Source organism: Anoplophora glabripennis, unplaced genomic scaffold (assembly GCF_000390285.2).
Source record: "Anoplophora glabripennis isolate ALB-LARVAE unplaced genomic scaffold, Agla_2.0 scaffold98, whole genome shotgun sequence".
Lineage (NCBI taxonomy): Eukaryota > Metazoa > Arthropoda > Insecta > Coleoptera > Cerambycidae > Anoplophora > Anoplophora glabripennis.
This window is the reverse complement of record NW_019416280.1, coordinates 93641-117530: the sequence shown is the minus strand read 5'-3', so window position 1 is coordinate 117530 and position 23890 is coordinate 93641. Positions and strand designations below refer to the sequence as shown.

The following is a 23890-nucleotide window of genomic DNA, read 5'->3' as shown; positions in this document are numbered from 1 at the left end:
ATTTACCCGCCCAAAACTAGAAAGTTTGATTTTCCGCTGAAATGTTTTCTTTTACGTTGTAGTCTTTATGTCATAGACTCTTAAGGTGCTTAAAATGATTAGAAAAATTTTCCTATCCGGCTCTTAGTCTATAACGGTTTCCGATAGTGTGACTTGATAAACTTGGACAGCTCTCATACATGCACTACAAATTCTTTCCTGGCACTGAATTGGCTAAAATCGATAAATCTTTCCAAAAACCTGTATGTACATACAGGGTATCCCATATAAAACTTTCCACCTGAACATTTCGTTTAATATGAAGCTTTGAAAAAATTCAAAAAACACATCGATTTTCAATTTGAGAGGGACATCGACTTATGTCATTACTTATTTTACAGTTGTCATCCCTTCGTAAATTGAGGTATCAACTTTGAAATTTCAAATGTCACTACAGAGCGTTCAAGAAAAAAATATTGAAATTAAATTTTTGGAATTTTGTATTTTTATATTTAAAATTGTTTTATTTTAATATATATCATGTGAACCACTGAAGTGACTTTCATACATCAAAACATTAATTATCAAAAAGGTTTCTACTTCAGACGATAAAAACAATAATAAATGAAACGTAAAGAAGGTTGAAGTACTTATCACAATTTTTTATGAATTCCATTGCATTCCATTCCATTTTACCTTTTTGTTTGATATCATTTTATCGGAAATGTGTTATTGTTGAAACCATTTTCAATTGTATCAACTCTCATATTCGGCTTACAATCAAAATGTAACTAATTTATCAATGATTCATTATAGTTTATTCGTTAGCTGAAAAAGTTGAAATAATTTTTCTTTATGGAAAACAAAATGAAAGTGCTAGAGAAACTGCTCAAATTTTCAATGAGTTGCATACTGATCGCCAAACAAGTCATACGTACGTGAGCCAGATGGCGTCCGTAGCAAATCTTAAGAAAACTAATCATCCTAACGAATTGAAAGTAGGAATTTTAGACGAACTGACAATGAATCCACACCAACCCGTGCGATCGCTAGAGCGTACTTACAGGGATCCCTAAGTCGAACGTTCATCGGATTTTGCAAAATACATCTTGTGCATGTTTGAACGAGGATGATCCGGATCGAAGAATAGAATTTTGTGATATCATGTCTAACAGAATTACAGAAAATCAAAATATACTTTACATTATCTGCTTCAGTGATGAGTGTACATTTTTTCTCAATGGTACAGTGGATAGGTATAATATTCGTTATTGGACGGGTGAAAACCCCCATTGTGTTAGGGAATCGCAGACTCAGTATCCAGAAAAGCTGAACGTCTGGGCAGGAATATTGGGTAATCACATATTAGATCCATTTTTTTAGATAGCAACTTGACTGGAGCCAGCTATTTGTTGGAAGATCATATTGATCCTATGATCACAGAAATTCTGGAGAATGATGATCAGTTGGATGAAAATCTTGACGTTTCAACAAGACGGAGCTCCACCCCATTTTGAATGACGAGTTCGGACATATTTGGATCAGAATTTTCCAGGACAATGTATAGGTAGGCGTGGGGCTATAGAATGGCCAGCTCGGTCTCCCGATTTGAGTCCAAACGACTTTTTTCAATCAGTGGTTTTTGCAAGTCAACCCGAAAATCTTGAAGATTTAAGACAACGTATTGTAAACGAATATCGGAATTTAACTCCAGAGGTTTTTGCAAATATAAAGAGATGTTTCGTGGACAGGCTCCATATTTGCCAAGAACAACTGGATGCACAATTTGGGCATCTATTATAAACAATTTTAAATGTAAAAATACAAAATTCTAAAAATTTAATTTCAATATTTTTTTCTTGATTTTTTATTTTTTTTACGGATTCAAAGTCACTATCAAAAGAGCTTTCAAACGATCTACCACACGCCCTGTAATACCATTTGAAATTTCAAAGTTGATACCTCGATCTATGAAGGGGTGGTAACTGCAAAATAAATAATAATGTAAGTCGATGCCCCCACAAATTAAAAATCGACGTGTTTTTGAAATTTTTTCAAAACTTCATATTAAACGAAATGTTCAGCTGCGACACCCTGTATATGTACTTATGCAGTGTGTTTCATTTCAAATGAATAACAAAGTCTCCTATATCCTTACAAAATTTATGTATTTAAATAAATATCTACATTTGCATAACGATAACCACAATCTAATATGTTTGAGATGATTATAAATATTTAATTATCCATAAGTTATTACGTATTTGGCAGCAGCCTACTTTACTTTAAATTGCAATAAACAGATTATTTTCAAGTGTGTCGGTATACAACATTGGGGCATAGACTCTCTAGTTTTCTAAGCAATGAATCGACTCGACAGAGAGTTATAAACTTCTGAATTTAAAAGCAACTTTGGATTTGTATAATTATTTTATGAGAAACATTTTCCCATAATTTTAATACTTTACGTGCTTTACTCTTACATTTAATCAGAAAATTCTCCACCATTTTGAAAATATACCGACTAGTCTACAGATATTGCATATCTTGTAAAAACTTATCAATATTCATAATTTTATTAAGAATATTACTCCACGACCATCGCTGAGATTACTTTATTCTTATCGGCCATTTTGTTTTTTTCGCTTTTGTGACATCATAGCTTGATCCAGACTACACACTATCGTACCAGAAAGTGCACAAAGACGGCCTTTAAACAACAATCAAAACATTTTTTCTCTATCTCCCTTGTGAAGAAAATTATGCCTCTGTATTTATTTGAAATGAACCACACTGTATGTTAAGTCACAGTAGGGTATTAAGTTACTAATCAGATAACACACATTCGATAATTTACATGCTAGGCAATTAACTTGGCAATTAACTTGCTTATCTCAACATAAAGTCCAAAACAATAACTAGGAATTTCACACGTTTAAAATTACCCAATCCATCAAAGAGTTTGGTTAAAAAAATAACATATCTTTGACATTTATCCAAATTATTATTTACATTTAATGCAAACAATATAGTTAAAGCATTATTGACATAATTAGGAAACAAGAATAGTCCAATGGCTGCACTCTAGAAAATCTTTGAATTAATAATTGAATTGAATTAATACATATTTTTCGCACATCAACGTTAATCAATATTCTGCTATTAATTTTCAAATAAAGCAATCAGTTTGTTTCAATTAATTCTCTTTAGAAATGTTTGTGGCCATTAAAATATTATTTAAAAATACACGTAGTTTCAAACAAATTTTTACGTTTTGTAAATAATGTATTTATAACATAATGCATTTACTCAGTAATTAAAAATGTTCTCTTAAAAGTTTAAAAGTAATTAATAAAGTAAAAGTAGTTATTTCACTCTCGCAAATTGAGTAACTTTTTTATTTGCTCTGGGTGTTACAGAGTGATCCAAAAGTTGAAAGCGGAATTACATTTATGGTATAAATAAACAATAGTTAATGTTTTCTTCAACCACAAAACAAAAACTTCAGAAATTACAAGAAAAGTTATACATCAGTAAAAATAGTCTGCCAAATACGTATTAAGACATAAAAATACAAAGAAGCACGAAATAAGATTTATGTGAATGCATAGGAAACGATACATATAGGTTCTAGAACATTATTAACTGAATATTTGTTAATACAGGCGTTGTCTTGCTATTACGGGATTTAAACAATTATAATTTAACTTATTTAACTTTGGACAGAGTACTAACAAAATGTTTTAATAATTATTGTTATACCTACTAACTTTTCATGAATTGAGATTATGCTTTTAAGAGACAGCTTGGTTGAATTGACAATATTTCCTTGACGCTATAAGTTGCATCTAACTAGATCTGAATGAAAATTACAATAACGAAAGAACTAGAAGGCATATAATGGTAGAAATTAACAATGAAGCTTCTTAATTTCTGAAATAAGTAGTTTTAATATTTAGATAATGAAAAAAATCATTATTCTGGTATGCAAATTCTAAGACACTGGGTAGTAAAATACATTTGTATGTGTACTTTTTATATTTTACAATTTTAAATTTCTTGACTAGAAATTATTGAACTACGTTCATTTCTAAATAAAAAAGGTATACCTGTTACAAATCGATAAACTCGTTTTATGACGTTTTATGTTTTTGAGATTCGACGGAAATTAAATTAGAAAATAATTGTTTTCAAAGTAGTAGCCATTGACATAATAAATTGACAGCTGTCACTACAATACCATATTGTTTCTGCCAATTCTACTCAATTTGATTAGGAAGTAGTTTTTTCCTTGTCGTTATTTTTTGGAGAAGAGAATATCTTAATAGAAATTTCTCGCATCGTTGAATTGGACGCGGTAGCGAAATACCTTGGCCTGCAGGCCTGCACGCAGTCCTGTTTTAAATCCGCTGGATTTTTACTTTTGGGGATATCTTAAATCTTTAGTTTATTATTAATGGCAATGAACAACTGTAGACAAATATTCAAGAATTAGTTCATATTATCAAACAACATAGAACTTTATTTAACGTCAGACAAAATTTAAATAAAAAGCTAAAAAATAGCATTGAACTCTCTGGCTTAATAATTTGTTAAGATATGTATAATAAAATTTTCATTTGCTGTAATGTTTGTCTTAATTCTTAATTCAGGCTTGGTATCTTAAAACCTGCTAATTTTCTAATTTAATTCCCGCCGAATCTTAAAAACTCGAAAACGGTTTAGTTTATCAATTTGTAACTAGTATACCTTTTTTATTTATAATTGAACGTAGTTCAATAACTTAAAGTTATTAAAAAATTCAAAATTGTAAAATACAAAAAGTTAGATTTTTACATTGATAGGACAGTATAACTATCGCCATCTAGACGTGACTCCAACACTGTTTGCATATTCGTATTTGCCTCCTCAAAAAACGTAAAACTACAAATTTTCAAAATAATCGGTTAACACCCTGTAGAACGAAAAGGAGCAGGCTTGTTTGGCTCAATCACTCATATTTTGACGTTAACAATCTGCCATTAAGCTGTGTACCATTATTAATTACTCACCCTGTATATTACAGTTGAAAATAGTGGCTAAAAGAAAAAGTCTCTCGGGAGTAGAAGGAATATTAGGTACATATTAGTGTTGATAATCCTAGTTTTCTTTCATTAATAGGTTTGAATGTACTAGTATATGCTATTAAAATCGCCAGAACCCTTTATCTTAAACTTGTTTCCAGTACAAGTAATTATTAAATAAATTCTTCATTTCTTAGAGCGTAATTTTGACATATTTAATATTAACTCAAATTGTTTAAAAATATTGTTAAATCGTTTGTTTTTGATATCATTTATATTGTGTACGTTTTATTTTGGTACTTGTATCTATATATTATTATTCGCATATTTTAGATCATTTTATTAGATACTAAATTAATGTTGCTTGCAGACTAGCTTTAGTTGTTCAGGTTTTTGCTATATTTTGCAAAAAAAAATCAGTTTCGAAAATATATCTTAACTTCTTTATAAATAAGTTTTGAAATTATTGAAAACATTTTTATGACAACTTTTTGCTAATAATTACACTATTTCAATGGTTCCGGAAAACTATAAACAACTTTATTTGTCCTCATGGCCCTGATATTGTATGTTAAACGAAAGAAAATTTCTGTAAGTTCCCAACGGTTGACGATCTCAATTCGCATTTGCAAAAAAATTAGTTGCCAGATTTGTCAAAATACTAGTACAAAATTATATTTTTTTATTTTTTCGGTACGTTATTGAATTTCTTTTACATACCTCGATGATAAACCAAAAAAATCTTCTTTCTGTTCAGCATGTGATTCAATATACCTTAGCACCCACGAAAAAAAAAAGAGAATTGATGATAGCTTCTCAGAGCCACACAAATGACGAATCTGCAGTGAAATTATATGCAAAATTTTGAGTATATGGAATGTGTTCTTTATCCCTAATCACAGTCCCTAATCTTTAAACTAACAACATAAACAGGTAGGAGACTGTACTTTTCCTTACAGGCAAGGACCGCTACTCAACCGACTCGGAAAACCCCCCATCCTCCATGACTGACTCCGGCATTAAAGTAAGCTCCAGAACCAACTCCTTCGAGATAGAAAATTTGCTCAAAACCGCCGAACAAGTAACCGGCTTCTGTCGATCACCTGTTGAGACCAGGAAAACCAGCAGCCCCACCGGTAGCGTCGTCAGCAGCACCTCACAGGCCATCCTGACTCCTTCCCGGCAGCTCTCCGATGCAGAGAAACTTCGGAAAGTCATCCTGGAACTTGTAGACACCGAGCGGGCTTACGTTAAGGTAATTATTTACGAGCTCGTAAATTATTTCGAAGAAAATTTATCACCGAGACGGAGAGGAAAATAAACATTCCCTCTCAGATGGATTTCTTCGTTTGTAGAAGGTTATTACATTTACAATTTACAATTATTATTACAAGGGTTTTTTATATAACACTGGTATTTTCTCGTAGTCTGGATTACTTTTAGTCGGAGCAAACTACCATAAAAGAGTGCCACAAGGACATTTTTTAAAGTGTTTGTTTCCTTCACTCATTGTTTTAACTTTAACTTAATTTAAAGTTGGTAACGATAGAGCACTTCTGGAGAGTTTTCAAAAAAGTTGAAAGTTTGTAATTTATGTAAGTTTCGACACACCTATTAGAAAATGAAATTAAAACCTACTTTCTAACACAAAAGAATACTAGTTCTAATAAATTAATGCTGTAATAAGTCTTCTAAATCTAACCTATGAGCAAAAGTATTGCTAATTTTTAACTTTTTGTGCGGGCAAAAAAAGAAATTGGAATTGAAAAATTCTGTTTCCGCTCATTTCATTTGTAATTTCAAAAATAAAAACAAAAATTGTACGCTAATAATTTGATAAGATTTTTTGAGTTCTATACATTATATATTATTATAACAATTTAAATTAATTTAACAACTTAACAACTTTCAAGGAATCTAAAAAGGAATACAGTTGCTTAAATAAAACTTTATTGTCCTTTTATATCCATTAAAGTGTTTAATCATTTTTCCATAATTAACAGAATTTAGGTACTCTCCAGTTTTCCAAAAACACTTATAAACTGACATTATTATTTATTATCTCCTAAACACGCGAAATCTTTAACGACTTTATAACAACATAATTTGATTAAATATCTGCAAGATTAATAACCTAAAATTTGCAGAAGATGAAGTAGATATCGTCAAAAGTTTATTATTCTCATTATGAAACAGCCCCTCGCTGCATTTTACCCAGCAGGGTCCTTGACTTATTCAGAACTGAATGACAAAACACCAAACATTCCGTGAAATACAATCACTTATTCCAAGTCGCGCAAAAGTTATATGAGAGTTGCATATTTTCATCGTTTCACTCGAAGTTCTCCATCTCGCGCAATCAATCATTCCACGAGTATTATAATATACAACTTTTTCAATTTTCTTAGACGGATAGAGCGTAACATTGCACAATATAAAGCTCTCCTTTTCCAGAAACTTTTCTTTTCTTGTAAAATAATGAGATTAATGAAGTAAAGTTTAGGAAACACCACAAAGACCAAATCGTGCTTTAACTCCTAAAATTATAACTTTTTGATAAACACATTTCGACGTATACCAGAAAGATAAGACCATCGACAATATATTTATTACAGAAAAGAACTTTCGCAAATAAATTAGAATTAGTGACTATTTACATTCTTACTGAAAATAGTATTTTTATTGTAAAGAAAAATATAGTTTTATTGCCACGAATATCTTAGATACATGACAGGATATATAGGTATATTGTAAAACAGTAGATTATAGGATCTGAAGTAAATACATCGTCTTTTTCCGCCACGATCATCAGTAGATGTATTCTGGGTTTCATGAGTTCCTAGCCCACTTTTAGTCTTCTAATTAGGCTCCGCAACTTGACAGTGGCGCTTTTACATAAGTTCGAACTTCCCATACCCTCAGTAGACCTTCACACTCGATTTTCACGCTTTACATGAATAATGACTAGCAACTGCTGATTTACTTCCTAATAGTCTTTTTTGCACAACAGAAACCCGAACAGAAAATGCAAAATTTCTCTGATTGTTAAAATTTCGCAGTGAATATGCCAATTCAAATTTTTGTCTATATGAAGACCTAAAAATGTCAATGTTTCATCATCAGTACTAAAAAGTATAATACCGTTTACAGTAGTCGTTAAGTTTTTGTTTCGTTAGCATTAATTTATTATTATTTTCTGAAAACCATTTTGCTAGGATACCCAATAAAATTATTTGTATCTACGTTCCTACCATTAGAGCTCAAACTAGTAATTATGTCACCAGTATAGATGGTAAAGCCTAAATTTAATGAAACAAGAGTCTAAATCGTTAATATGAATTTAAAAAAAGCATTTGGCCTAGTACTGAACCTTGTTGCACACCCATCGGTACAGTATAGCTAGTTTTTAGAGCAACATATCGAGATTTGTCAAAGAAAGATTATACCCACTTTACAGCCACATGCAAGGATGTGTTTTTTGCAAGCTGCAAGAGAGTTTATGGAAATCATATAAATAGCTCGGAAGAAATAAATTAGAACCACTCCCAAATTACCACCTCTACATGAACAAAGTCTGTATCGTGTGCTATATTGTGCATGGTACTTATAGCTGTTATTTATAGAAATACAAAAAAAAATAAGTATAAAAATTTTCGTGAAGCGCCATAATTTTCTCATGATTATTGCAAAGATAAACAGATTTTTGTTGTGTTTTTATTGAAACATCCCGCATATTTACGTATTTGGATAAATCACCTTCTTACTACAGGGTGAAAGAAGTATAAGAGTAATCACAAATGATCAAAAAAGTTGTATAATATAGGGGCGTAAGATTAACAGTTTTCAAAATATTGGGGAGAAAAAATGTAAACACTATTATTGTGAAACATTTAGTAAATTTCAAGACAATTGTTTTCCAGTTTTTAAATAAATAAAATAAAATGTATCGATTTTGTAGTACGAAGATAGTGTTGTGCTTAAATTTTAGCTCGAATTTTAGTAATTATGAATCTCTTAAAACAGGAACATAACTTTTAATCAAATTATGGATTTGCACAATATGTAATTAAAATACCCAAAGATTCGCGTCGTCCAAACAATCATACACATTAAAAATAATTTAGGGACTTACCAAAAGGCAAAATTAAGTAATTTTTAAACGCACAAGTACAAAACAAACCACAACATATGCTCAAAATGTGCACCACCATTTTCGATGCACGCACGACACCTTCGAATCCAATTTTCGTGCACTCGCTGGAAAACACCTCAACAAAATGAAATAATGGTACGCAAAAACACTCCAACACGGTCCAATTCCAGATACCAACACCAACTGAATTGCGTATTGCTCGACAGCTTAATACCTCGTGTTACACAACGCGCCGTTGTCACATTGCTCAATATGAATTTTATCGAATTTTAAATTTTTTACAACGCTAATTATTTTTCAGAAATAAGCATAAAGAAGGTAAAAAAGTGATAAACATTATATTTTATGGTATTTATGCTCACAATTATGTCAATTCCTTAATTAATCGCACATCAAGTTAGAGACTTTGATAATTTTTTTCTCGTAAATGGTTGAGTTTAGGACCCATGTCATATAAGGTTTTTTTGTTTATTTTAATATATTCTATCGTCTGTTAAAATTAAGGCAGTGAAACTTCTAACACCCTGTATACTAGTGATACAAGGTTCGATCGTTTTATCCCTTATAGTAAAGGAGATATGACCAAAAGAGTCAAATGTCGATGTGACACAATCACTTGCTATATCCCTCTTATCATTAGAGATACACCCTCAAACGTTATATTGTCGTGTCACATCCTCTCTATTGACCCTTCTATTAGTAGCTCTAAAGTAGGACATCGAGAAACTGGGTTAGTGCGTAATCCTCCAACAATACGCGATGAGTCTCTCTGTGGTGCTTATTGTAGCCTCTCTTTTGTCAACTTCTTTCCATAGCGACTCTTTCTAGCTCAATTTCGAAACCTGAAATCTGGACCTGATGTTAAATGTTGCGTGCAACTTGTATTCAACTGAGCATTTTTTCACTGTTTCGTTTCTTGACACTTTTTTGTGCTTTAACACTTTTGGTGTCCTTTTACTGTGTGTTTTTTTATATGACTAACGAGCAGCTTATTTTGGGCTAAAGAGCACCTTTGTATCAATAACAGATCCCTAGTTAATCCAGAGCTATATGTGTACTCTATTTTGATGATCCAGGTCTGACCATGAACTCGCAACAATTTATAACAATTTGCTGTTAAAAGTATCTAATGCAATATTAGCAGGTACTTGATATCATTCATATATAAAGGAATGTTTCCCGTGATAACTTCAACAAGCCTTGAAGTGAATTTTTGGTACAATTTCTAACATAGGGCCTCTTTGAATTTGGGTCAACTTTGGGATAGCCTGGTCTTGTGTCTCAGGTCGAATTTCATAGCATTCTAGGAAATTGTTCGAAAAAACAGAAACTGTGTCACTTTTTCCTTCATACATTTCTCGATTGTCCCCGGCGATCGCTGTTTTAATAGCATTTGAATGGCATCTTCTCTGAGTGGTGTATTTGGACCGCTGTGGGTCTGTGGACAGTTTCAGTTGTTGGATTCAAAAGATGGATGAAAATTTTAATTTTCAACCAACGGCAACACTCGCCCATATCTTGCCCATATTCTCAATTTGCGAAGAATTTTACACGACAGTATCATTGTAATCATAAGGAACTGTCCTACCTAACTGTAAAAATATACAGTAGTCCATTAAAATGCAGAAGTGTGTTTATTTTGACATCTGCGACATTCATTTGTATGATCTGATACAAAATTCTGGCATACAATTATAATATTTTACATTTTCTTGTTTCAAAAGTAACTTCTGCAGATGCAGAAATATAGAGAAACACACGCGTTTGGGAATAATCAAAAGTTAAAGTTGCATACCAAGTTCAAATGATTGACCTTTCTTACGAACCTTTTTGAATGCCATGCATATTATTAATAATTAAATTTTTATGGGCAGTCGCCCAAGGCCTGCTACACACATCCGGCGTAGTAAGATGCGGTGCCGCTGCAGTGGTGGGATTAAGTCGCACATTTCTTTGCCGGATATATGTAGTGGGACTATAAAAGAGGAATCTAGGACCTCTATGTCAAATCGATCTATTGTACCTTTGTTTTAACTCACAAAAACTTTGAAAGTGTTGAGATTTTTAATAATTCATAGATTACATAAATAGTTTAAGGAGGTATATCTGGTTTACTGAAATGCAGAGATGTACTTGAAATTTATATATGAATTTCTCTCCGTGCGTCATATTTATTTGACATTTTTTTTAATCTAGATTTTGAGATTGTTGCTGAAAGTTGTTCATTTTAAGATAGGTTTATATGGCGAAAATGGACGGTGCGGCTTTTTTGCCCATAACTGAGAAAAAAATGTAGACACCGTGTAAAAAAAGTTTTCCATAGAAAGTACACAATATTATTATTTATTTATTATTTATTATTATTATATTTTATGCTAAACTAATGTAAGTTTTGAACATAGTACAGCTGTATTAATTAGAAACAGAAACCAATAATTACATTTCTGTCTGACTTGAGGATTAATGTGGCAACGTCACAATCAGCTGACAGCAAGGAGGGAATACAATTGAAAGACTTGATAAAAACAAAATTGATTTCAAAAATATACATTTTTCCTAAATCCCATGTACATTGTTATCAACAATAAATTATCAACAACAGATGATTTTTTGTAATGTTTTTAAAAACTAAATTAATTAAAAAAGGCTAGGAAGCTATGATATATTTATTGGAATAAAAAATAGAGCTGATAAATCCTTTTAATATATTTAATGGTTTATAAAAAGATCGTAATTACCCAGCAATATTTAGGGTTACATAAAGTTTTCTTTACTTGATCAATATAATTAGTAATACTCGAGATAAAAGCATTTGTACAGAATAACAAAGGAACATAAATATTTCTCAGCAAACTTTATACCTAAAAAATTTGTTATAGTTGCAAAACTTTTGTAACATTACTAAAATAGAGATGAGAAACACGAACAGTGAGTAATAATGTAATTTCTATCACAGAACCTTCAAAATTGCATCCAACATTTTCTTTTACTTGGACGAGAAATGGGCGCGAGTGTCATTTCATTTCTATAGAACTAAATTAACATAACTATTTTCTCGTTATTTTACCAGTTCACATGATTTACGGATTTTAAATAAAGGATGCAAAACTTCGCGAGGATAATACGATATATTTGCTATATATAATAATTATATTTTACATAGTTTACACTCAATACATTTTTGAACGCGTACGTATCTTTACCCAAATTTGACGGGCAATACCTCTGATATCCGAGGTCTATAGGTTCGCAGTGTGTACAACTGCTACTCGATCATTAGCGCTGTTGCCACATCTACATAGTGTTTACGCGTTCAATAAATATAATATAAAACAATTAGTCAAGATGCATGCTATGTGCATATTGAGTAGATTTATTTGCTATATAGATAATGTTTATCGCAAATAATTTCAATAGAATTTAATTTCTTCAAGTTGGCAGCGGGCTCTAGCCCCATAAGAAAAGCATAACACCCCCCCCCCCCGCTTATTTCCCTCGGACCCCGATAAACCTCCTTAAAATAAGGTTTTTCGTCGTTTTAACTATGTTTTTCAATGCAATACTGACTCGTCAGAACAAAATGAAAACGCAGCATATGAAGTAGTTGTCCGTGAGCATGTTAAAATTGTTTTCTGTAGATCAATAGAGTATTTACAAGAAATGTAAAAAAGCAAGGAATAGAAATAGAGGATAAGGGGGAAAGAGAAATTATCCTCATTTAGTGTTTTCCTTCTAAACTTTGTAAACGTTATTCCTGAGAAATTGCTGCCAAAGCCAACTGCGAAAATTTTCATAAACTAGATTTTTAATTTCGCGGTGCACACTAATTGTCGTTTTAGAGTTTGCATAGGCCGCCGTATAACTTTTAGTAGGTATGGCAAAATAAATCTCGTCCTCCTAAAATTACTTTCGAAATTGCATTCCCAACGTTTGAGCTTGCGGATTCATAAAAACTATTAAGCCGTAGAGAAGACAGGCTGCGGAACGTTTCAGCACAATAGGACTGGGGATTTTCTATTAAAACTTTTAAACCGTATATTGAGGATTATCACGCGTCTCCCCGACGCTCGTGTCACCGACAGAATTGTTTAAAATTACAAATTGTTTTACAGCACTTGAACAACTTGTTAGAGAACTATTTGGAGCCTCTCAAGAAAGAGACATTCTTATCGAACGCGGAGATTAATGCCCTCTTCGGAAATATACAGGAAATCGTTGCATTCCAGCGGCAGTTCCTGCAAAACCTGGAGGAAGCCCTGGAGCTGGAACCGGATTTCCATAAATTTGAATACAGTAGCCAATTTAAGGTGAGCATCAGTACTTTATCTTACAATGTGGAGCAGAAAATTATTTAATAGTAGGTTTCAGACAGATTGGTTCTCGTAAAATGTAAAATATACCAAATACTTTATACATACAGAACCTTCATAAATGAATACAAGCCACGTGACCAGTAATTTTGTTTGAAAACGTAATTTTCAAATTACGCGTTGGCAAATAAATTTCGGTAAAATTAAAACAATAAGATCAAGATTACATTAAAACACAATATTCTGTTTCATCGGCTGTGATTAGTATAATTTTCCACGGGATTCTATTCAACCAATCAGAGATCGCATGATCTCGAGTGTAGACATAATAGTTTGTCATTGTTCATTGGAAACGATTAATTAATATCGGTGACGCCAAGATTTAGGGAATTTTCGTTACCAATACCAATCGTGCATTGTTGGGTTGCCTAACCTCGGGGGTCATGTGGCTTGTAGACATTTATGAAGGCTCTGTATACATTAAACAGCTGCAATCGACAGCTACATTTATTGTTATAATTACTTCCAAAACTACCTCTCATACTGTACATTTCAGACAAAGATTATTCTGCAAAGATTCTATCTATCGGAAAATAATGATTTTATATACATATAGAGGACCCTTAATAAAAATTGACGTATGCTAGTGGTTAAATAAAATGGAAAAATAAAACAACAGAACTAAGTAAACGGAAATATGATTGTTTTTGTTTTATCTGTTTAATTAGACATGTTCTGCTGTGATTAGCAGTAACGCAGTAACTACAGAAAAATAATAATGGTGAAAATCATTTTGTTTTTCTTTACAACCGTCAGTAACTTAAGACTTAATAATTTTAAGTCAGTATATGTGAAAATTTCTTTTTTAATATTTTTTGTAGATAATGCGTTTTTGCTAACCACGGCAGTGTTAAAAGTCGTAACAAGTTTTATATGACCATTTTATTTCCCAGATATATTTTACGAATGTCCAAATAAGTCAGCAACGGTACCATAAATCGTTATATTATTTTAAAATTGTTATTTGCAGCATAATTCTAGTATTCTGTGTAGTATTTTGCCAAATATAACAACAAAATAAAATCAATTAAATTGTCCCTTGCACTAAAAAGATCAGTCAAAGGTTGTTTTTATGACATCACACTAAAGAAAAACGGATAAGAATAAATAATATCCATCGCTATTATATTACATTCCTTTATGATAGTTTACGCTTCGAAAATTAGTCCATTTTGGTACTCAGAAGCTTTATTTGTATTTACATAAATAAATATACAGGGTGATTCGCAACATATCCAAAAAAATTTGGGAATAGATGCGGTGTGAGAAATGGAGTCAATATTGTAAAAGAAATTTTTGTAAAATTCTTAGTTTCCGAGAAAAAAATTATTGAAGTTGTAGTACATTCAATCATTACATAGCTGGACAACTCTAGTCTCTAACGTCATTCGCAATACGCGTGGGGAGCCACGTGGCCTCAGCGACTCCGAATACTGAAATTCGATTTTACAATCGTCGTCGTTGCGATAGTACTTACTGTGGTGGTGTTTACAGTAGTTTTTTAGTAGTTAGTGTCAAACATGGCTTGCGTGTATAGCAACTCGGAGTTGATGGATATCTTTTTAATTTATGGTGAAGCAAGACAACATTTGTGTTTACACGTCGGTGGATAAAATTTTGAACAGTTGTTGTAACATCAGGTATGTCAAATTATTTTATAATTTAAAACCACAAATTAATTTTATTAATTAATAATAACAATAACTGCTAAAGCAGCTGAATTTGCTGATATAAAATAGGTGCTATAAAATTCTATTTATTCCTTTCCTTGCGAAAGTTTTGGTCCGTTTTTATCACACTTTGCCACCATGCCGGTTGCATTGTGAGAGGTCAAGTTTTACATTGGACCAGTTTCCAGTACCGTGCAGAAGTGTATTTTTAAATCAATTTCGAACTGACCTTTTTGATTTTTTCTTTACAAAATTGTATTTGTAAGAGTACAGAGTACCAGTGTATTTGTAAGTACATCCAGAATTTTTTTTTGAATAAGTTCTGAATCACCCTGTATAATTGCATTTATATCAGACGATAAAAAATGAAAGGTGGATTTCCTGGAATTATATCAGCTTATTTAATTCCGGAATACCTAATTAGGCACTGGATATTTAATAATAAATGAATAACCGACAGGAAGGTTGCAATATATAATTAATATATCTATGTACATATTAAATTTTAGGTTTGGGTGAAAGAATACCCATGATAAACTGTGAATATTTTTCCATGTTTCACAAATAATATTATCGATTTGAACCAAAACCTTTGCTTAACTTAATCTTTTACTTTTTTCTCATCAATCCACATTGTATCTGTTTGATACGCCTTTTATACTGCTTTTCAGTCATTACTGTTCCTTTGCATCTTGGATGTTCATTCATGTTTACGGAATACGCGCAAAGCACAGTTGACAGTAATGACAGTTGACCCAACTTTTACCACTGCGCCATGGCAATGTTGCCAGATTTCATCCGTCATATTACATGCTCTTAATGAATAGACACTTATTCAAATAAATTAATTGCCGTGCATTAAACAAAAAATATATACAAGCTAATATGTGTTGCATAAATTTCATTCGTATTTATTATATTTAGTTCGCTCAAATTGGTTTATGTAAGGTTGGTACTACAACGAAACTACCGTGTATAAGCATAGGCTTCCCTCCTGCACCGCCTGTCTCGCAAGAGATGTATCGAACCTCCTTAAATTTTACTATAAAATTAAATTTAATTAACCACAACATTGCATGGTACAAATTCTATTTCGATACCAGTAAAACCTAATACAGTCCATACGATATTTGTTGAGGTAGAATTCCAAGATGACCCCTGCGTCACTTTTTTGGAATTAACTGCATTCGACACCCGAGGTATGTAGAAAGACATTGGCGGCGTGGCGTTCAACATAGCAGCTTTCAGTGCATACTGTGTTTTTATTGGCTCATTCTTTCCTTGTAATTCTTGTACGAATATCGTACGGACTGTACATCAGGCAGAAAGTCACGAAATTATGTACCGTAAAACACGCTTATACTGAAAACTAAAATAAATGTAATAAAATGAAGTGGTGATGTATTGGGCCGTCGTCGTTTGGCCGAATTAACGTTGGCAGTTTGTTTTTTGCCCTCCGGACGCCCTGTATTACCGCCGCATGTAGACTGATATTGTGTAATTCACCTAAACCGGATCAATGTCAGTTGTTACTAACTCTACCAGTATTAATGCAGCAGATAAAAGTTAGCAAGTAAAAATCACGGAAACGGGATTCACAAACTAAACACAGTGCATTAATAAATGGTAGATAACACGTACTTTTTAAGTATTTTAATTTATTTTTATTATCTACATTTTATAAAACATCAAAAATAATTATTTTAAAACATAAATCCATACATCAGTATTAGTTAATCATGTAAAAATATAATTTTTATAAAAACACTAAATTTTTTGACATTCATACAAAAGCAGTAAGTACCTATATTTTTACAAAATTATTTTTCATTGCCATTTTGCTTTCTGTCGCCCCTTTAGTTTCATATACAGTTGGTATATAAAGGAAGGAGCCACAGACCACCTAGACTGGCCGTATCTAATTCCAATGCACGGGTACCAGTGAATGCAAAATCCGGGAAAGTGGAGTGTGGAAGGCAATCTGATCGCGCGCATCTTTAAGCAGATCCGGATTAAGTAATATTTTTATTACATATTAAACATTATATTGCATCTTATGACAAATATTCAATTTTAAGTTTGTAATTCAGAAAATAGTATATTTTAGTGTCATATTAAATAAAACTACAAAATAATTTAAATATATTTATTGTCCTCTAAATAATATTAATTTATTTAATATTTGCCTTTTCGTAGATTTTACCGAATTAAATAATTTGACTTCATGATTTATTCGTACAATATACTTTTCACATTCGGCCCTTACAAGTTCTATTAAATGATTACAATTGTTAGGCAAATTATCAAATTGATGTTCATGCAAATTTTCATATATGTTCACATTCAGAAAGATTTTTAATACATGATAAACAACTTTATTTTTCTGTAGCCTAGGTGTTCTGCTTTCATCATTATTTAAAAAATGTATGAATTTTTCTGTTTCTTGGCATATTACTACGATATCTCGAGATGGATACGTCAAACAACCACGATCTTTAATAAAAATTAATTGACTGTACGGATACTGTGTATTTGACATTAAACTATTACACAGTCTTCACATTTTATTGGCTTTATTAGAGAACTTGTTATTATTATTATTACGAAACCGCCAATATATACTATAATGTACTTACTAGTGTCCAGTCCTGTTTTTTAATAGCCTTCACTCATCTTCGTTTTATGTCAACATTCCTTGAAAATCTGTAAAATTTTAAATATTAGGTTTGAAAAATCGAAGCGTACTTAATTTTTTTTTTTTGTCACAAAACTCTCTGATTTTTCTAATCACATTTTGCCAACTTTCCAGGGTGCTGAACATGAATCTGAAATTAGTTTTGTTTGCGATTTTTCAGTTGAAAAAATATTTAGGTAATTAATTTTCAGCTATCTCGAAATGACGGGAATTGGTAAAATTTCATAAAAATTTGAGACTCACATAAAGCAAATAATTACTAAAAATATTTTACAGTAATTCATTCATTATTTTATAATAACAGTATCACGTTAATCACTACACTATGTGGGCGAACAAAATTATAAAGCTAACCCTGGAAACTTGTGATGTCAACCGAAATATGGCGACATATTTACCTTTTATATATTCCTTTTTTTTACTTACCTAAAGAAGAAAATTTTTCGCCTCTCTTCACCAACTCGATCACTTCTATTTATACAATGTTTTACAATACGCTTGCCCATGATAAAACGTCTAATTATCGAAATCACAGTGATGCGTACACCTAAAATGCTAGGACACGACTGAGCGCTGGGCTCCAAATCAGGCTCCAAAGTGTTTTCACCAAAGTCGCTCTATAAGCCAGTCTAGGTGGTCTATGGAAGGAACAGACAACACTGGAAACCACGAACATACATCCGAATTTGAGAGGCACTCAGTGCTCAGTGACGGTGTGGACAAAATTTTAAATACAATTTAAAAACCGAATGTTTATTCGATTATTTATTTGGTTTAAAAAAATATTATTATTATTTCAGATGATTATTCTGTAGAAAACTATTATAACCCCTAAAAAACTGACACCCACTTAAAGTTACACCCTGTAAGGTGATGCGTATATTGTATTTTTTACTTATCTGCTTTTTTCAATATGAAATGTTTAGGTAAGGCAAAAGTTTCATAAAAACAACAATAGACTGATTTTTCTCGTGCAAGAGTGCTAATTAAATTTATTTTATTTTTTTTCCGAAGTGCCAAATAAACAGAAAAAAATAAAATGTGACATACAAAGAATAAACTAACAAGAAAAATAATTTCAATGCACCTCGCTAAGATATTAAGTACAATTATCCTTCTTCTTCTTCTTCTTTTTCTTCTTGTTCTTTTTTGGCCTTCTCCCAGAGGGTATATGTTTTTTATATCATTATATTTAGTTCTAAAATCCTTTTTAGAATGAAATTATGTAAAATTAAATAATATTATTGTTTTCAAGTACTTAGATAATAAAACGAGTTGAAGAAACAGTTATAAGTACGGAGAAGTTTTTCATTTTAATTTAAATTATTCAATTTTTCATTTCTAAGAGATAATAAAATATAATTAATAACCTTTAAATTACCTTCTATTTTTCAAATTAAACTGGACGAAGCTGGTTCTTGTCCGACTTGAATGAATATAAAATTAAAGCTATTATCTTGCGCATAGCATAAAAAGTCGACCAAAGGGTGCGATAATTCAGGACCGTTTTTCTCGTCCACCCACTAAAATTTTAAATATATTTCCCAGTACTTAACTTTTCCTTAATTGACTTTCAGAACGTCTTATTCTCCATTGGCAGCGCATTTTTATATTATGTAAATCACTTCAAATTATACAGTTCGTTCTGCGCCAGCCACAGCAAAGCCCAAAAAGTTTTGCATCCCAGTAAGTATTCCAATACTTTTTATTGCACAAAGTTAAAGTGGATTTGCTTAATTCTAGATGAAGGGAATCAGGCGCTACAAGAATTCTTAGCAGCGAGAAATCCTAAACAACAGCATTCCTCTACGCTAGAATCCTATTTAATAAAGCCCATACAGAGGATACTGAAGTATCCTCTGCTGCTGCAACAGCTGAGAAATTTGACGGATTCCAATAGCGACGAACATCAGCATCTTGTCGGTAAGTTTTATTTTCCGCAATGAGGTAAAAAAACGTTTTAAAATGCATACTTATTTTAATATAGAGGCCTTAAAGGGAATGGAAAAAGTTGCGGAACACATCAACGAAATGCAAAGAATTCACGAAGAATATGGAGCAATATTCGACCACCTGTTTAGACAGCACCAAAAGTCTTGCAAGCAGGTACCTAAACAATAATTAGTCCAGAAACAATGACTGTAGTTACAACTAAAACATTTTTTGCATTTTTAAACGCTTGATAGTTTGAAAAAGTCATGTTAGATACATATACGGGTTAATTTATTATCACTAAAAGTTGAATTATAAGTACAGAAACAGCAGACGCAGGAGGAGGAGATGCATTTTGTCATCATCAATTCTATATTATTACATCCAACTCTCATCCCTTCAAGTTTTAAGAAGAAAGTGATGCCACATTTAGAATATACTTGTATGCTCTTCAAAACTACGTTTTCTTGTTTGTCTATTAATTTATTATAGTCATTAATCTTTTTATGAAAGCTGTATAAAAAAGTTAGTCGAAGTTAAAGAGAACAAAAAAAAATTAAATTTAACGTACCTATACATTTTCCAAATTTACCCCATCAATATTATTAAAAATTTTGTTTCCAAATACTCTTATGTATTGTTGTTTCAGTTGTTCAGGATTATTTTGAGCAAACATACTTATAGACCAGGGCGGATCTGTTTTGAGGTGGATGTGAGAGGGGGCAAGCAATTTGGATCTGGATTACCTTCAGTACAAGTCACATAATAAAAGTGTAGACCTTTTTTTTAATTTTTAAACAATTAGATTACATTTATCAATTTGCAATTTAGTTTTTTTAATTTTATCTGTATTTAACAAAAAAATTAATTTCCAAATATATTTTTTTTTAATTTGTTTAAATTAAGAAATAATTAAGAAGAAATTAAAGAATTATTTAAATAATTCTAATGATTAAAACTAAATACATTCATATTCAGAATGTTGAAATATATACGTATACAAATTTTTTCATTTAAAAAATTTAATAGCATAGGGTAAAATATACAGTATATTAAATGAATAAATAAAAAACTTTGTTTATAACATAATATGTGCAGATTAGACAGTTGGCATTACGTTATTCGAATTCCTTAGCTCGCGAGACATCGGATTTAAAAAAAAAAAGGTCGAAATTGGTCTATTAGAAGCCGAGATAATGCAATTTTTTTCGTACCTTCGCATTTTGAATCTCCGAATTCAATCTCGGGACGAAAGCCCCCTCCCCCACTTTTCATGTTTTGAGTCACTTTTCGCGCGTGCGAGCCACAACTTTTCCGCTGATTTATCTATGTTGCCAATAACTTATGGATATCCAGCTTAGAACTCGGAAGTCACTGGTTCAAGGATTATTGCTAAATTGTTTATAAATTAACGGTAAATGCTGATAAACTTCGACCGCTTATATCTCGAGAACCAATAAACTTAATTTAACTTTTTTTAAAAAAAAGAAACGTCTTTTCGAGTACTTTAAAATTATAATTTTTGAAAAAAACTAAATTGCAAATTGATAAATGTAATCTAATTGTTTACTGTAGCCGTCCTAATCAACCGATTTCAATTTTTCAAGAACCATTTGAAAGGTTGAGTGGTCTTTTCTATGTGAAATTTGCAAGTATCTGGATGCTTTATTTGAGGCAGTGCAACATTTTGAAAATTCGAAAATTTTTATCAAAAAATTATTTTGCGAAAACTATCGAATTTTTTAGCAAAATTAGAAAATGCCCTGGAACCAATTAAAATATTTTTTAAAAATTATCTAAAAAACTTTATTATTTTGCCTTTTTTTCATCAATTATTGCTATTTTGTAACATCGCTAATAAATTTATACATTTTTTACTTACAGTATATTGTGCAAAATTCAATTCTAAAACTTTTTTCCTTTTCAATATTCTTCCAAAGTGCATAAGTTCTAAGATATAAGAAAAAAATTTTTAGACACATGAAATAAATATCTATTTAGTAACTATATTTTCCTGGTAAATAATATGTGTAAAGACTGAAAATAATTCAAGTGATCATAGTATTTTCACAAATAACATTCGTTTATCGTTTTTTTAGCCCATAGATTTGAGTCCAGGGGATTTACTCTACTATGGTGGAGTCGAATGGTTGAATATTTCTGATTTCTTGGGCAAAATCAAGAAAGGTCTAGAATTACACGCGATGTGCTTCGTTTTCAAAACTGCAGTAGTATTTCTCTGTAAGGAGCGACTGAGACAGAAAAAGAAATTAATGGTAAGTACGTTGTTGATAATTGAAATATACAAGGTGTCCCTTAATTCGGCTACCAAGTTTCTATAGGGTGTTCTGGGTTAAAGACGTGAAAAATCAATACCAAATTTGGTACACGTTTTTGTCTCTTGTCGACTTATATTTACACAGATTCCAAAGTAATAATAATGGAATGCCTGGAATTTTTCATAATTACGTTGATAAAAAGAGTCGAGTATATTTTTATCTCCTGGAAATTGCAAGTTTAGATTCTGCAACATGAGAGTGATGATGATTCAGCAAAAAAACTGTGATGTTCACATTCACATACAAATAGCTGTTTCTAAGTACTAAGTAAAAATGTTTAAAATATTATAATACATTAATTCGTTTGTAATCATGCATGAGTACATAGTACATGTTAAATACATAATACAGTAATACAATAATTATTGCTGTTCTTAGTAAGACTTTTTTGTCTTTATTTTACTATTTAAGTTACAATTGGTCGGAAATCTTAAATAGTCATGTTTACTATTTAGAAACATTTATTTACATGTGAGAATGAACATCAAAACTTCCTATATCCTTTAACAAATATCCTTTAACTAAATTTTCAATAATAATTGTTTAGTTACCGCCATTCTTTCTTATTTTCTTCATTCTTTCTTATTTCTTATTTTTTCTTATTACTTCCATACTGGCATTTTCCGAGCGACTAAGAAAAGCTCTTGCATCTTTTTGCCAAGGTGGCTATGAAAAAGTGGGTTCGGTGCAACCCATTTGTTTGCGAGTCTGTGTAAATATAAGACAGTAACGGCCAATAGTATGTGCCAAATAGTATTATTTCAATTAGTTTAGAAGATATTTAAGAAAGATTATTGTTAAAAGATCATTTCAAGATCCCATACCATTGCAAGGAACCAAAAGTGACCCATAGTTAAATTGAACTTTTTGTGTTAATTTTGACCATTTGACACTAGTAGTTTGGTAATCGAAATAAAAAACACCCTGTATTGCCCGTTTCAAGGTTTAATCAGTAGGTACCATTATTTACAACGTTTGTAAAAACATTTTCATCTACAAAATTGTCTATTAAAACAATTTTTATGAAAATCTTTTAAGTAAGAAAAACAAATCTTTATTTTGTTTTTCTTTTACTTTATACATGGTGGTCCGTAATTATTGGAGTAACTATAGATTCTAGGCATAAAAATAATGAAATTTAGCCAAATATGCCTTAACAAAATATTGCTCGTTTAAGAGATACAGGATGTTAAAGACTGATTTTAGATTTATTAATTATTTCATAAATTTTATTTTATTGTTGCAAATTTGTTGTTGGTTGCGTGAAATAAATGTTTTAGATAATAATCGGCAAAGCCTACTTGGATTAGTAAAGAAATATTGTCAGCAGTGGTCAGAAAGACCGCTTGTATTAATATTAAATGATTCAAGTGCGAATATCTTGAAACTGGGAAGCAAGGATGCCTTTTTCCTTTACAAATAATCAGTCAATTTTTTTATTCAAAATTGTGAGAGGATTGCATAAAAAATTATCATGAGCAATTTTTATTCATAAGTGCTCAACTAACGCCCTCTATTAGTAACCTGATAACTGAGTTCAGATTCGGATTTTCCACCATCAAAAACCCACTATTCCTAGTTTTCAAGTTATTTTCTTTAAAACTGGAAAATTGATTTACATTCAAATAAATAATAAGTCTTTAACACCCTGTATGTCTTAAAAGAGCAGTATTTTGTTTAAGGCATATT

At 31.3% G+C, this 23890-nt stretch overlaps 1 protein-coding gene across 1 annotated transcript in view; it reads left to right on the top strand.

Annotated features, from left to right (window-relative positions):
- LOC108904957 (protein still life, isoforms C/SIF type 2) overlaps window positions 1–23890 on the top strand; it is a 270933-nt gene that overhangs the window by 235914 nt on the left and 11129 nt on the right. The window contains exons 9-15 of the mRNA XM_018707685.2: window positions 927–935; window positions 6002–6297; window positions 13308–13502; window positions 19508–19616; window positions 19674–19853; window positions 19918–20036; window positions 21962–22138. Of these exons, the coding sequence (XP_018563201.1) occupies window positions 927–935; window positions 6002–6297; window positions 13308–13502; window positions 19508–19616; window positions 19674–19853; window positions 19918–20036; window positions 21962–22138 (1085 nt within the window). The remainder of the gene's footprint in view (window positions 1–926; window positions 936–6001; window positions 6298–13307; window positions 13503–19507; window positions 19617–19673; window positions 19854–19917; window positions 20037–21961; window positions 22139–23890) is intronic.